The sequence below is a fragment of the Andrographis paniculata genome, unplaced genomic scaffold, assembly GCF_009805555.1.
Source record: "Andrographis paniculata isolate CXL003 unplaced genomic scaffold, ASM980555v1 Contig52END, whole genome shotgun sequence".
Taxonomy (NCBI): Eukaryota; Viridiplantae; Streptophyta; class Magnoliopsida; order Lamiales; family Acanthaceae; genus Andrographis; species Andrographis paniculata.
The window spans coordinates 8,117,193-8,132,564 of record NW_026137587.1 but is presented as its reverse complement, the minus strand read 5'-3'; the positions used below and the strand labels follow the sequence as shown (position 1 = coordinate 8,132,564).

Here is a 15,372-nt window from a genome sequence, read left to right as displayed (position 1 = left end):
AACCATATGTAAATTATCAAACATTTTGAAGTGGTTTTGAATGAACTCTAAAAAAAAGCATTCAATGATAGATATAAAATATTTTATATAAACATTCAATATAATAATTTTTTAATTTATTTAAGAATTTTTATATATTATATATTATTGATTTTGATTTTTTGCATTATGTACAATATATTATCCAGCAACATGTATACTTCAATAGTACAAATTAGATAAATTTGCATATTTATATTTAAATTTTTTTACTTGGAACAAAGCCATTATTTGGTTCATTTCCTAGCCATATTAGATAGAAACTTCCATTGACTTAGCAAATAGAATTAGCCCATGACTTTAAAGAATTATATATATACCTAAATTTTATCAGACAACTCAAGAAGTTAAAATTTAAATTTATATAATATGTATATGTTATTTTTCAAATATACAGATGTTACAATAATTATTCTGGATTTTATCAACTTTAAAACTACAATATTCCCAAAATTAAATACAGATATAATATACCACCTGCGATACAGCAGTAAGTTACTATGTTCAGCACCAAGGTCCGTGTCCCTCAAGTCCCGAAGGGAGAATAACCCTCTTTTTTACGCGGGGTCCACCAAAGCACACAGGTTAGGATTAGATTTGGAGCTCCAGGACCTCAAAAATCCATATAGGAACTTCCAGAGAACCATCACCGCCTACAAATTCAATTCACGCTGACGTCAGTGAAATTACCATTATACCCTTACTGGTTCGCGATAAGAGCTAACGCATTTTTGCAACTGAATGACGTCCCTTTCCTTCTCTCTCTCTCTAAAACTATTCATTTTCTCTCTCACGCAGTGGCGCGCAGTCAACGTGTCCATGTCCTGTGCGTAACACCTCCCCCGAAGCAAAGCAATCCCCTCGTTCCAGATCCCGATTTCCGTGTACGTTGCTTCGGTATCGAATTTTGAGATATCCATTGTTGGCATTAATGGCGGCTCTTTATTACTGCTGCTGCTGCTGAATTTACAGTTGTATTCATTCGTCTCAAACGTTGATGTGTGTTGCAGGATGTTGTTGGAGGACTTCCGTCTTCTGCTGTTGACGCGCGTGCTCGTTTCCGGCCATTGATTGATTTTCTGCTTCAATCGTGGCCCTCGGCTGCTCTGCTTCCCCGCTCAAGTTCAGTTTTAATTGAATTTCTTGTTATGTTTAATGAAGTTCGGCGGTTGTGTGTGTTGTTTTGGTTGTTCTGTTGGGCGATTTCTATGGAAGTCCTCCTGTGATCGGTTCCCATCGGCATTGTTTCTCAAAGGTGTTGCTTCTTTTGCTTCGATTGTTGTTTATTTGAGGTTTTTTGTTCTGATTTTGTGAATGCTTTGGTTGTGTGGTTTGATTGGAACAGTGGTGGCTGGTGTGCAGTTGAGAATAGGAAGGTGTAAGAACTCAATTGGCGTTCGATGGCGAACGGAGATATTGACCGCTGTGTATTCCCCCTGACAAGCTTGCAGATTGGGTAAAGTGAATTCTCTATGCTTTTCTGATGTTAATTATGTTGTCGAAGTAGTTTGCTAGCATCAGATATTGATGTTAGGGATCTTTGCTTTTCTTATGTTATATGATACATTGATTTGCCACTTGAATAAGAGTTATGTGCAGTAGGCAACTGTTTGATATTCTTGTGTTGGGGAACATGTTGGATCCTTGTTATTTGCACATGTGGAATCACGTGCTTAGATATGGTGTTGGCTTTTTGTATCGATGGGAAGTGTTCTGGTGGTGTGAAGGATAATGGGTTCAGTTTTGGAAGTTAAATAAAACATTTGTCTGTTTGGTACTTGAACCCGAGTAGCCGTTTTTACAGACGATGCCATTTGTTGTGTTCCGATCATCATTTGAGTGTGTTTTTAGTGATTTTGTAATAAATGTGCATATTTGTTTGTGTTTTATCGTCCACGTGCCGCCTCGAACAAATAAAATTGTTGAAGGATGTATAAAGCTGGTAATTATTGCTATGATCATTTGATAATATTGAATTAGGATGCTCTTGGAAATTGGAGTTTTGACTTTAAGTTGTTCTTGAGTTGAAAACCCGCCCAAACGGTAGCCGTTGTTTTTTCTGTGCATATGTTTCTTTCTCTACATATGTACCTGACCATAACTTTCTAATTACATGGGTCCACTTGCAACATTGAAGATGATTATTATGTCTTGTGATTTCATTACTCATGTAACGTGATGCATTTTCAGGGATTTACAGTCCTATCTTTCACATCTGAGCTTATTTCTGGCCTCACACAGTGGAAAACTGTATATTTTGGTGGATAATAGACCATGGTTAAAAGATCTTGGTTCACGCCCTACCCATCTGTGGCAGTTGATGGTCACTAAGGTTGTTTAAGGGTTTACTTCACTTCACTTATGGGTTTTTGCAACTTTAATCAGTCATCGACTAAGTCTTAAGAATACAATTTCCACATTTGCGCAGTCCAGGCTGTCCCCCTTTGCTAACACTAGAGGCAGGAAGGACAAAAAGATGATAGGCGAATTGTCCAAGCTACAGGCTTCTTCATCATCGAATTCAAGGAAATTGAGTAATGTGAAAAAATGGCTTTCATTGATAGATGCTCTCATGTTATCCAGGAAAAGAGCTTTATTACCTGTAAAGAAACTAAGGAATACTTTGATTGCAAACAGCAAGTTGCATAGAACTCTGTATGGTTTTATTGTGTTTGAGGTTGCTTGGAGCGATGTTCGTGGTATCAATTATTTGAATGAGCTTCAGGTAGTCACTGTATATTTGCTTCATTTGAGTGCTATTTTTAGAAATGTTCCTTGAATTTTTAGTTCCATGTGTTTTTGGTGTTTCATTTTCAGACTGATACATCTCTTGCAATAGAGGCTAAAGTCATGAGAAGGTGGGAATTTGATAGCATAACACAGGCAGCACAGTTGATATCATCCTGGTTTCCGGGGACACTCAATGAAAGGACTATTTTGGAAGAACATTTATGTGCTACAATCGGTATTTCATGATTTAACCTCCACTTTACATTTAGATTCAAATTTTAAAATTAGCAAAATGCAATGGGACATAATTTTGATATTTCACCTTTGCATTTTCATATTATCTTTTATTTTATTTTTCTTTATATGAGTATGAACTTTTGCAAATGGGCATTAGCATGATTTGATGTCCTTGAGGAATCCATTAAAATGTCTCTATTAGATGTACCTAATGATCGGAAAGCTAGAGCATATGCCTATTTCTCATAATTGTAATATTTTTCTATTCACCCTCAGTGTCTGCTTGCTGCACCTTGTGACAGTCTGTGTTTGCTAGTAAAAGTATTGAATGTTTTATCTCATCTTCCCGACTCATCCTTCATTATGTAAATTCACTTATTCCCTTAGTTAAATATTTTTAATTGGGAAGCAGTCTGATCTGATTGAAATCTGCTGTGGGCCTCTTTAAAGAAAATTATACTACTTGTTTCCTGTCTTAGTCAAAGGCCAACTAACAGCCATGATCGTTGTTTCAATCCATAAAATATGTGAATCCACATCAGTACTGTCCTGTCCTGGTAGGTTTTTCTTCTTAACCTGACTGAAGTTACGCAATCGTGCTTGGACAAACTTCAAAGAGATGTTAAATTCTAGAAAGCTACATCCTGCAGGCCTTGCACTACGATCATTCCTTATCTTAATTAATTGCTGGATTAATAAGATTATTACATTGTATTTAATGCAAAGTTTTTATAATTGCAGGGGAGGTGTTCTATGATGTGCAGGAAAGTTTTCCGAGGACTGAGAATGATTTTGTTGACATTTTTAGAGATGACATGTGTTTCGGAGATGAATCTCCCTGCTCTTCGAGCAACATTTTCAGAGTGTATCCAGTATCAGTGGGAAATGGGATGAGTGGATTTCGTACGCCACCACCTGCTGATTGTCCTTACAAAAGAAGAAAAGTGATGACTTCCATTTATGATGAGCTTGAAATTTCTTCTGGAGAAGAAGCAGTTGAAATACTGTCCCATACTTCTGGTCTAGGTGATTGTCAAGAGTCACTTGAGCCCATTCTATACAGAGATGTTCTAATTTTGTTTCGATTCTCCGATCATGACCTTCCCTTTAAACTAAAGGACATAATCATGCCTGATTTGCGGTTACTTACCCTACTTGAAGCTGGACTTCCATCTTGGGTTATTTTCCTCCAATCTTATCCTGTGTTTTGCCATCTATATCGTCCATGGATGTGTCCTCTGGCAAGAGTTTTGTACGTTCTAATATCTATTGTCACTGTCCTCATTGGATTCTACGATTTGTATAAAAATGTTCCTCTCCTCAAGGCAACAGCTTCTAGCTTGTTTGGACCACTCTTTGATTGGGTGGAAAAGTTGGAAATGATCTCAAGAATTAAATATCTGGGAACTATGCTTTTTCTTCATAATTTTCAAAAGGCCGTCAAGTGGTTTCTTATGGTGACGCAGGCTACTCGTACGTGCCTTTTGTGTTTTATAGACCCAATGACTGCACCTGTTGCCGAGTTCTTGGAAGTTTTCCTCCCTCTCTGGAACATGTCTGTGCGAATAGTTGAGAGTTTCTTTTCTGTGACTTGGATGGTGGTCGAGTCTTCATTTACAATGGCCGGAGATACTATTGAGATGCTACTACTGCCGCTATGGTATATATTAGTGGTAGCATGGAATATTGGTATGTTATTTTGATCGCTTAAGGTTTTAAATTATGAACAATTCAATCTTTTCTGATTTATGCATACGTAACAAACTTGTTAATACGTTGTTTATTGCAGCAACTGCTATTATATACCCCATCTTCTGGGTTCTATGGGAAGTTCTTTATGCTCCAGTTCGTCTGCTAGTAGGGTTTTTCAGTCTCATTGCTTTCTTCTGTAAATTCACGTACGAAATGGTTGGAGACTTGTTGGTATTCGCAAGCAGCATATTTAATTTCACTCGAGATGTGGAGTCAACAGTGAGCTCGTACGAGGTGTCAATATGGCGTTCTCTTTGGAATGACCTTTTCTCACAGGTGTTTTTTTTTTTGCAAATCGTTATGGTTGAGGTTACATTTTTGGTTGTCTTAGTAATCCTTTGGTCTGTTTTTTCAGGTTTTTCGTGCTCTGCGAAGTATTCTTAATGGTTTTGTTGCCTTTTTTGCTGCCCTCAATAGACATCGACTAAGGTATCATGTCAATCATTTGGAGAATCACCACATGCTGTTAATGGACTTGTGATAATTATGTCAATGGGTTGCCCTTTTGTGGCATATACTAAAATTTGTTCTTGAGCTGTTCTAATTGAACAATATCAATCATTGTTTTCCAGCATTTACAACTATGTAAAGGATTTCTTCGAAAGATTATCGGGCACAGCAAGGAGAGCGAGTTCTGAAAAACATAGTGAAACTGGACCGACTTCGGAAGCTCCGCTTTCTGTAAGTAGACAAGTTAAGCTTAAGCATATTTTATATTCTACTCGATTTAGCAAATAACTGTTTAGCAGTTAGGTTTGGATTGGCTAATTTATATGCCCTTGGTTAAACGTCCATTAGCCTTCCTACTTTTGGGAATTTCATAGATCTTTTTTCTTATGCCATACATTGGTGTATGGTATGCATGTATGTATGTATGAATGTTTATAGCAGCAGCAAACCTTATTCGATTGTTTTTATGATTCGATTTTCAATCTGCTTTATTGGCATTGCAGCAGGGAAGTGGGAGAACAAAGACTCATCGTCAACAACAACAACATCATCATCATAGGGGGGTGGTGAAATGGAAGAAGAGTTGAGCCAAGGTGGTAATAATACAGGAAAGGAAAGGACAAAACTACTACTTCACCTACCTAGTCTAGGGATATGTAATATAATTATCATCTTTGTTTATTTCTTTGTTTGTTTCTTTGTACATAGACACACAGACGACTGTGTCATCAAATCAGTTGATCCCATAAAGCTAGCTGGGGATCTCTCTCTGAGTGTGATTCTTTAAATCACCTTCACCAACCAACAATGTATATATAGATCTCTCTCTCTCTAGTTGAGTTGTAGTTGGATTTTACCATTTGTTAAACAATGAAATAACTTAATTATAATTTCAATTATAATATAATAGTAGTGTATAATATTTAATTTTAAATATAGTATCTAATATAACTATTATTATACATAAAATAAAATCAAACTTTATGTACTGACTAAAAATGATAGTTGGTGTCCCGTAAGGGATGTTTTGGTGGTGTGGGGGTTGGATTTGTGATCGTTCAAACCCCGACGCCTGCCTAATGTAATTTGTCTGTTGGGGCTTAGTTTGTAAGGTATTAAGTTGGGTAAAAAATGATAGTGGTATTAATGTAAATAAATATAAAATTTATAATGGGCAAGGATTCATTTTAAGTAGATGGATCTAAACATTGTGTTTAGATTGAAAAAATGAAAAATGTATACGCTGAAAGTGAAATTTCTATTTGATAACATTCCATTTAACAATCTAACTCTAATAATCAAATATTCAAAGCAAACAAACACGTCGCAGCCATAACATTTGCTATAGTCTGTGCAAGAAATAAATCACCCTTTAAAAATCAATTAATTGCAATTAAATAAAACAAGTGTCACCTCAAATGAAAGTTTTGCAGCAACAAATTTTGATCTGTAAAAAGTACCTCAAATGCTTCGTTTTTCTATCTTTACCAAACACAATCAGCAATTGCAGAGCTATATTTCCTAAGATGTTTAAATTGGACTTCATTTGCAAGTTTTAAATGTAGTAAACAGTAGTAGTTAGAGCAAACTATACAAAACTAAACTTAAGCAGCAAGAACCAGCACTTTTATTGTACCTCTACTATTTGCCGCCAACATCGTCGGGCTTTCGCTTTTCCAACACACTGCACTGATGAAATACGACCCCGCATCTTCTTCCGTATCTTCCACATCCGGCGCCCCAAATTTATGCCATGTTGCAGGTTTTGAGATGGCCTGAAAGTTTGATCGGTTGAGTTAAACTCATGTTTCCATTGAAAGTGAAATAACATCTAAAAACATGTGTATGGTTTGAAGAAGGAATAATATTCCATATATAAGTAGCTGACTGACCTTGTGGTAGACGAATACTTCGTTTGTTTCACTGCCACAAGCCAAGAACTCGTTATTCACTGTGAGGCCGACAAAGTTCTTCTCGTTTGTGTGGCCTCTGTAAGTGCGAACCTGAAAAGCAGTATACATTAGCTTGTAATATGATGGGATGAAGAAAGTTGAAATAATCTCTGCAATACTGATGCTCAAGATGATACACGAATTCAGTCTATTGTGGAACTTACTGGACTGTTTTCCTTGACATCCCATAACCTGAGAGTACTGTCGGTGGATGCAGAAGCCAGCTCATTGTTGGACAGAAATTTTACATACGAAACTGCTTTTTTATGGCCACTGAACACGTGAAGTGGGTGGCAAGTATTTCTCAAATCATAGTAATGGATGTGATGATCAGCAGAACCAACCTGCAAGAGATGTGGCTTTTGTATTAGGAACTGTTACAGAGGGAAACACTCATAAGACATGATATATATAGACTTGAATCTAACTCGCGCCACTCCTATCGCAACCCTCCGGTCAATTCTTTTGCATACTATTCTATCTCTGTGCAGACAATAAAAAATAAAAAAAATTCTACTGATACATAAACCGCATTACCCCTTAGACACCTTTAATGGCAGCCAAGATTCCTACCCAATACTCCATACTCAAGATCTTGGGTTAATCCAATGGAGAGGTGCATGTGGCGGCACACATACAGTGAGATGGAATGTGAATAGTTTTCGCAAGATGGAGTAAGAAGCTAGAATATGTTGGTATATTACACACACCATTAATATTGTTCCAATTTCAAGCTGTTCAGTTTAATGGTTTCCAATGAAAGTTGAAAGGAAAGTGCTTGTTAAACTTGGACCTTTCCCTCCTTATAGTGAGCTAGTGTTATGAAGGCAGGAAGGGGAAAAAAGGTATGAAATAGAAGTAGAACCGAAAAAGAACAAACCTGGGGATCTTACCGCGATAAATTTGCTGGAATCAGGATTATACTTCACACAGCATATATTTGCCTTCATATCTATGTTGAGCACACTTGATTCCTGGTTTGTGCACCACACTTTAACCTGAAATCAAACAATTGTGAATAAGACGAGAAGTCTAATGGAGATCAAATATGAAGTGTGTGTGACAGCTTGAACATGTTTTCTCAGACTCAGAACATCATATTTAACAATGTTTAATAATTATGTATGGATTAGTTCAGCTATTTCCTGGCTGCAACTCATACCAAGCTTGCCTGACACTGAATAACTGAACATCTACAGTGGTTTGGGTTGCTAATCTTATCTCTATGGCTTAGAGGTTCAAGGATTCAGCTCATGACAAAAAGGTGAGTTGAACGTAAAGTTCAACAACATAGTTTAGATGTGAATAATAAGGACCAAACTCTAAACAACCTCAAACAACTAAAAATGAAACATCATGTCCTTAGGTAGACGTACCACTGTTTGACCTCACTACACTTTTTTTTTTTTTTTTTTCCTGGCTAAAGATAAGGGTCAGAATAAAATTAGGTATCGACTTTTATTTGATCGATAAAGAGTGTTATTACTATACCTTGCAGTCATCACTACCAGACACAAGCATCGATGGCTCTGTTCGAGAAAAATCAACACTCCATGCGCGTTTTTCATGCTCTTCGTACTCCATGATACTCTGAATAAGCACAAAATTTTAACGTACAGTAAGTGAGCCTAACTCTTCTTTTCTCAAAGTTGAGGAGCTCAACAACTATAATGAATCTTTATGATAATTTTGTCTAGTTAGTTTCTACTCCATATACCTGTCTTGTAGTCACATCCCAAACAGTAACTATTCCCTCATAATCACTGCTAGCTATTTGAGTTTTGGTGAACTTGTTCCAGCTCAAGCAGCTAAGTTTAGATCGTGTTGCCATCTCCACAACAGGGCAGTGTACATCTGTAGGTTCATTTACAACCTGCAACACAAAAGCATATAGTCAAACCACCACGCAGAGAATTATATTCATCAGTTCATGAAAAATAAATTATTTTTCAGTTTTGTAATAATCATTTCTACATTTATTTCATAACAATAGCCTAAAGATATACATTACAATGATTAACCCACTAATGCTCTACTACGAGTTTCAATAACATGCCCTCTCATTATTACCATCATTTAACATTTAAAGGCATTTAAGGTATTATAATACCTTCATTTAATGACAAGACCGGAGGTATGGGCCCAAAGAGAATATTTAGCATAAATGTATAGTTTCAAGAAATCAAGAAATCACCTGATAATCCCACATGTATCATTACAAATGATGCCGTAATTTTTAACATTATTGTCTATAACTCTCATAAGTTACTCTTGACTCTGCTTTTTCTAATGGCATCATCTTAATTAACTCTATCAGATTCCTTTTCAAGACCAATCAATATCAATGCCTTTAGTTCCTTCATAATTATTCATGTAAAGATATAACATTATAAGTTCAAATTAATGAGCATTGTATCTTGCTTACTTTATTCTTCATGGGTTAATCTGATACAATTGTTTTCAATTCTCTCCACTTCTTAAGGTTAGTTTGCACTATCAATTCGCATGATTCAATTCCTTCAATATCAATAAATACACACAGAAAGAAAAAAAAAAAGAAAAAAAAAGGAAAAGGAAAAAAAGTCAATTCATATGTTTTGCATGGATGCATGAATAGCCTAAGAGGTTATCAAACACAAAAAGGGTAAATGTGAGAAAAGAAAAGTTCAAAGGAAAAAGTAGCCTACTGAAGAAAAATCAAAAACTTTTATGCGCCGTGACACTCCAGCTGTTGCAAAGAGCTCATCATCCCGATCAAATTCTATGCTGCATAAGAATAGCAGAATTAAGATATCTAGCAGAAGTCAAGGAGAAGTTATCATAATTCATTACAGCCTAAAGAAAATCAAGGATTCATGATCAGGTATTAACAATGTTCCATTGGGAAAAAAGCATTTACAGGAATACCAATTCCTGTTTAACCAGGAAGTTGTTAGACAAGGCATTCACCAAGTATTATTTTCTCAAATATAAAATTTGGAGAAAAAATCCATCTGGGTAACACTTCTCTATTAACAAGAGAAAAAAAGGGCATCTCATATACAAACTACACAGTAAATTTGTCATAAAATGAACTCTCTCTCTCTCTCTCTCTCTCTCTCAACTTGATAAAAACTTTCATGACAGTATCTAGCAAAGATTAGGTTTCCTCCAATCAGAATGATCATGAGAACTCTCACGCAAATCAATCTTCTAGCTCAAAATCAGGCTTTGTTAATCAATTATTCATCCATATATCTCTACTGTTTGTATCCCATGCTCTCCACTAGTTAAGCTTACCTCGAAACTATATTGGCTGAAGGAAAGAGGTCTCCATGTCTGAGTTCAGCAATTACTCGTAATCGACTGTTCAATAAGATGATAAAATGTGCATCAGAAGATGGCACTGTCTAATATTTAGTTGAACAAAAATATTTCTGGAATAAGATGATGAAACGTGCATCAGAAGATGGCACTGTCTAATATTTAGTTGAACAAAAAATTTCTGGAAGCCTACCTGTAACGAGTGAATGTACTAAGAACTGATTGAAAATCTGATAGACCGGAACTGTAGCCTTCTCTTGTAATGACAGACTTATCTTTCTTTTCTAAGTTCGCACGCTGGTTGATCAATTGGCGTCTCTTTTGCAAATAAAATTCTTGAAGTTCATTAAACTGGACGACAATCAAATGTCAAGTTAGAAACACAATGTCAACGAGGAGTCATTAAACAATAAATAGTAGTGAGCTAATGAACATTAAAATAATCATATATATAAATGTTTATAACTGACCATAGTTATTTCAGATAAGAAGAACATCAATTAAATATCTCCAACCTGTGCATGAACGCGCTTTTTCCGCATCACAGCTGAACCAGATTGACTTAGCTGCTGCGATGTTGGCCCACTCAAAGAAGTGTCTTTGCTCTGAGTTACATGGGGTTTAAATTGGAATCTTCCCTCGTCTTTCTTGTTTTGGGAATTCAAGGAAAGTCCTCCTTGTACATTGCAAGAGTTACAAGCAAGACCAGAAAAACTTCTATCTACAGATGCGCGAGATCTTACACCCACAGGGTTATCAGAGAGCATCTTCAGTTTAACTGAACACCTGTCTCTTGCTCGGTATAGCTCTATCCTATGTTTTTCTACAGCATTTAAGTCCTCCTTGATATATTGAAGATCATTTTCCACCTAAAAAAGAAGAAAAAGGGCAATTCTTAAATTTTCTAACAATTGTCAAACTTCAAATAGAAAATTTATAAATAGAAACGAATATATCTTCATGAAACCGCCAATGAGATGAACTCTCATTTCCATTATCCTACACACCAATTTATAAATTTTCATTTAACAATATCTACAATTTATTGAAGCATACGTGGAAATCAATGGTCAAGAAAACTTAGCTAGGGGCAGAAATAATAATATGAAGATACATCATATAAGTTAGAACATAAAAAAGTAACCAAAAAAGAAAAGCACTTAATTTTTAAGGTTTGTCAGAGATCAGGCAAGCAAACCTTACTTTAGATAAAGGTTAGAAAATCAAGGGAAAAAAAAAGGGGAGGTGGGAGGGGGGGGGGGTGTTCTGGCAGAGCTAAAGTTATATCACCCAAGCATCCTTTCTCCAACTGGTTGTATTCTTAAATTGCATTATCATTAGATTGAAAACAGACACACACACACACATACACACAAAAGGAAAAATGGCAATGGGTTCTTTTGAAGTATCACCTAGACAAGATTTAGTTAGGATGGATCAATTGCTAAAGTGCTTCTATAATGATAATTTTGTTATTCTCCAAGTCTCAATTAGATTTTAAAACTAACCATTTGATTTCTAATCCAACTTTTGGAATGATTCACAAGTGAACACCAAATAAAAGCACGATGAAAATCAATATTAACTAAAATCTACATAAGTGAATGGTTTGTATGTTATTTCATAATTTAGTTTGTAACTAAGACAAAGGTGGACCACTGATCCAATAACAGGCAGTTTCAGTAGTAGGATGAGTGAACAGACAGACCAAGGAAATATATGTAGAAGACTTAACCAACTATTTTTCGATTACTTTTACAGAGAATAATCCTTCGGTATCGCAGTGAAAGGTATTGTGGACAAACCTCACTGAGCTCATTCACTTTTTGCTTCCTTAAGCAGTGTAAGAAGTCCAGCAAAATTTGCATGTTTCTCTCTGCTTCTTCCTGCTCCAGTTTTCTCTTTTTCTCTGACACAAGAGACAATAAAGATTCCAACTCCTTCACTGACACTTCACAACCCTGTCTAAGAAGAACAAAATACATCAAGTCTCTAATAATATTCCAACCCAGTCTAGGGGTGTGTTTCTTTTGGTTGAGTTTGGAAAAAAATTGGTTTGGGTTTGGTATTAAAATAATGTTTAGTGTGTGAGAGAAAAAAGTATATTTTTTTCGGGAAACGCAGAGTCCAAATAGTAAAATTTGACAAAATTGGGTTAAAAAAACATACCCCTAGTTTATGCAGAAATAGGTAATTCATCTAGAGAAGTAAAACCATTAGAAAAAGAAGCGGGAGATCCGACAGCTCAATCTAAGCTCAATCTAATTTTCCAAAACACTCAAGACATACACATACCACTTCTAAGAATCATCAAATTCCAATAAAAAGAACAAATAGAAAATAATGACCATCAGGCCCGAACACAAGACAGTTTAAAAGAGTAATAGTACATAAGATGCACACAGTTGATCATCCTTTTGACTCTTGAGGCTATTCTAGAAATTGTGATGTGATCATCTCCACAGCCTCTCTTTTGATAGAGCTGAATCTTAACCAGCTTCAAATTAATTTAGGATAGTATTTCAACATATTTTTGTAATGGTTCAGTAGTTGTTAGCACGATTCTTGATGTTCTTGAGAAATCTTAAAATTTTGATATCAATTGGACGTGAAACTCTTCTTGCCATTCTGCCCAGGTTGACTGCTTTGGTGCTTATTCTTCACCATGGTGGAATATGATGTAGAACAAATGATGTGAAGCTTATACTAATCTATATCCATGGCTGAACAAATCTCCTTAACCAAGCTTACAGTCCAGAAGTTCAAGTACAGATTACAAAAGTTGAGAACTTAATCCCGGCATCAGAATCTATAGACCAAGTGCGGCACAAAAGTTCAGAATTGTAAGCAAGGTGAAATAGAGTAAAAAGTTTAGGTAGAAACACATTGACAACATTTTATCACAATCCCCACTATCAAGGCAACATTTTACATTAACCACTTCGCTTAAAGGCCATTCCAAGCTACTAAATATGACCAACAACTGTTGGGTCATATTATTATCATTATTACTTTAATCATACTCATCGTCGCTGATGCCATTTAAGAACGCATCCAAGATGCCAGTTAACTTTTGCTGCTAGATTGATGCTTTCTTCATTTTAGTTAGGCTTAATTTGCTTTGAATATATGTTTCTATTTTCAGATTTTGTAAGAGACTTTGCACATGGCCTTGGAGTGGTGAGTCCTGAAATCTTCCCATGTTTGCATGTTACATTCCGAAAATGGGTGTGACAAATTGTATATTACTTGTGTACGGAGTTTGTTGGCAACAATAGTATAAGTCAATGTTGCTGAGTAAATACAAAACACAGGAATACTTCCAAGACAGATTAATATAAAGCATAAAGGCATAAACAATATGAATATTTGTTTATTCTAGCACTTCCAAGGTATTCCAATATAGTAAAAAGTACCTGTTCCAATGACTGACGAAATTGTTCTACAGGGGTAGCAGTTTTTGATAGTTGATGAGCTGAAGTCTTCTTTAAAAGCTACAAAGGTGGTACAGAGAAACCTTCAACATTAAGATGCATTGTGGATAAAACTATTTCAACATGAAATTTAGCCACAAAACTGAACAATGAAATAAAATTGCAGTAAAACATGTCAGTTAACTTTCCACTCCTGGTGAAATAGGAACATCCAACACATTTTGGTCAACAGACTAGCACATGAAATCTTTGAACAACAAAAAAAATTCACATCATTTGAATCAAGAAATGAGACATTTGAATTACCAAATAAAAAATAGCTTAAAAGACTGTATATCTCCATCCATTTAGTGTGGTAATGGTACGAAATCTAATCAGAATTTTCCAGTCCATTGTTAGCTTGCAAATTGCGATGGCAATTTCTTGACTCGGTTCAACTCACCCTCAGTATTAAAAGGAAGAATTTCATCCCAATTCAACTATAGGACACATGCAATAATTATCCTCCTTATAATAACACCAAGTTGCATCTCGCTAGTACCTGCTCACTAAAAATTCACTTCTTCACAATCGAATCAAACAGTAGCACACACACAATACTTGTCATCAGTAACTTCATAACCAACTTCGAAAAGGAGACACGTCAATTAAATTAAAAGCACACGTTATCATCCAATCCACTATCAGTATATATATTGTAACAAGAAGAAACCTCAACGAAGTCTTGTAAGATGAAAGATGCAGAATAATACCAAAATCAGCACACAATACGAGAAAATCCAAACCTTGTCGAGAAGGAAGTTGGGGAAGAGCTGCGACGGCGTAAGGAACTGCGAGCAGCAAGGACAGTCGCTCTTGTTCTGAAGATGAGTGAAAATGCACATGTAGCAGAAGCTGTGGCCACAGGCCGTGAGGAACGCATCCTTGATTATCTGCATACAAATTGGGCAGAGCAATTCCTTCTCCGCCGCCGCCGCTCCATCAACTCCCTTGCGGTCCTCCGCCTTATCCACCGCCCCCGTGGAGGATTCCCCCATGGATCTAACTCTGAGGAGGAACGTAAAACCAGAACGTCACCAAATGGAATACGGTGGGTGAGGTGAGGATGATTCCACTCTGCCTTTAATATTTGTTTTAAATAATAAGTTATTATTATTCATAAATAAAATATAAATAAATTGATGGATTGCAACTCGTTACGTCCTTCCTATAATTATTTTAATTAGGTATTCATTTCTGCCGCTCATTTTTTTAGGTATTATGTGAATTTTATTCACTTCATTACTTCCAACTGAATAAAATTTTTAAAATATGGTTAAGACTGTTTGTATCATATTATCAATAAAATAATATTATATATATATATCATTTTATTTACTTGTAACTTCATCATAAATTTTAGTATTAAATTTTAAATATAACTCTAACAAATATTTTAATAATGGGCTTTATTGGGTTGGGTCATAATCCGGGTC

The 15,372-nt window shown here is 35.8% G+C and overlaps 2 protein-coding genes across 5 annotated transcripts; one reads left to right on the top strand and one right to left on the bottom strand.

Moving 5' to 3' along the window:
* Window positions 1-778: 778 nt before the first annotated feature.
* Window positions 779-6,142, top strand: LOC127254360 (uncharacterized). 3 transcript variants are annotated; one of them, XM_051279446.1, is made up of 11 exons: window positions 779-921; window positions 1,050-1,294; window positions 1,385-1,495; window positions 2,230-2,371; window positions 2,468-2,764; window positions 2,857-3,004; window positions 3,748-4,695; window positions 4,796-5,034; window positions 5,114-5,187; window positions 5,331-5,439; window positions 5,712-6,142. In XM_051279446.1, exons 3-11 carry the CDS (start codon window positions 1,440-1,442, stop codon window positions 5,793-5,795), a joined length of 2,097 nt encoding a protein of 698 aa, XP_051135403.1. In that variant the 5' UTR covers window positions 779-921; window positions 1,050-1,294; window positions 1,385-1,439; the 3' UTR covers window positions 5,796-6,142. The 3 variants fall into 3 exon arrangements, with proteins under 3 accessions (XP_051135403.1, XP_051135402.1, XP_051135404.1); XM_051279445.1 differs by having other exon boundaries at window positions 779-936; XM_051279447.1 differs by lacking the exons at window positions 779-921; window positions 1,050-1,294; window positions 1,385-1,495 and having other exon boundaries at window positions 2,473-2,764.
* A 431-nt stretch (window positions 6,143-6,573) lies between these two features.
* LOC127254609 (E3 ubiquitin-protein ligase COP1-like) lies at window positions 6,574-15,019 on the bottom strand. Of its 2 annotated transcripts, XM_051279816.1 has the most exons (13): window positions 14,683-15,015; window positions 13,880-13,957; window positions 12,269-12,424; window positions 10,979-11,332; window positions 10,657-10,814; window positions 10,440-10,505; window positions 9,848-9,926; window positions 8,878-9,033; window positions 8,652-8,750; window positions 8,054-8,158; window positions 7,325-7,504; window positions 7,101-7,211; window positions 6,574-6,983 (listed from the first exon to the last, which is right to left on the bottom strand). In XM_051279816.1, exons 1-13 carry the CDS (start codon window positions 14,932-14,934, stop codon window positions 6,813-6,815), a joined length of 1,965 nt encoding a protein of 654 aa, XP_051135773.1. In that variant the 5' UTR covers window positions 14,935-15,015; the 3' UTR covers window positions 6,574-6,812. The 2 variants fall into 2 exon arrangements, with proteins under 2 accessions (XP_051135773.1, XP_051135774.1); XM_051279817.1 differs by lacking the exons at window positions 6,574-6,983; window positions 7,101-7,211 and having other exon boundaries at window positions 7,353-7,504; window positions 8,041-8,158; window positions 14,683-15,019.
* Between the last annotated feature and the right edge of the window lie 353 nt (window positions 15,020-15,372).

Coding starts and splice junctions, on each gene's coding strand:
- LOC127254360 (XM_051279446.1), top strand. CDS start 1,440: ATGGCGAACGGAGATATTGACCGCTGTGTATTCCCCCTGACAAGCTTG. Junction 2,372..2,467: donor GGCAGTTGATGGTCACTAAG/GTTGTTTAAGGG, acceptor ACATTTGCGCAG/TCCAGGCTGTCCCCCTTTGC. Junction 5,188..5,330: donor CTCAATAGACATCGACTAAG/GTATCATGTCAA, acceptor ATTGTTTTCCAG/CATTTACAACTATGTAAAGG.
- LOC127254609 (XM_051279816.1), bottom strand. CDS start 14,934: ATGGGGGAATCCTCCACGGGGGCGGTGGATAAGGCGGAGGACCGCAAG. Junction 11,333..12,268: donor AAGTGAATGAGCTCAGTGAG/GTTTGTCCACAA, acceptor CTTCTTTTTTAG/GTGGAAAATGATCTTCAATA. Junction 9,927..10,439: donor TCAGCCAATATAGTTTCGAG/GTAAGCTTAACT, acceptor ATTCTTATGCAG/CATAGAATTTGATCGGGATG.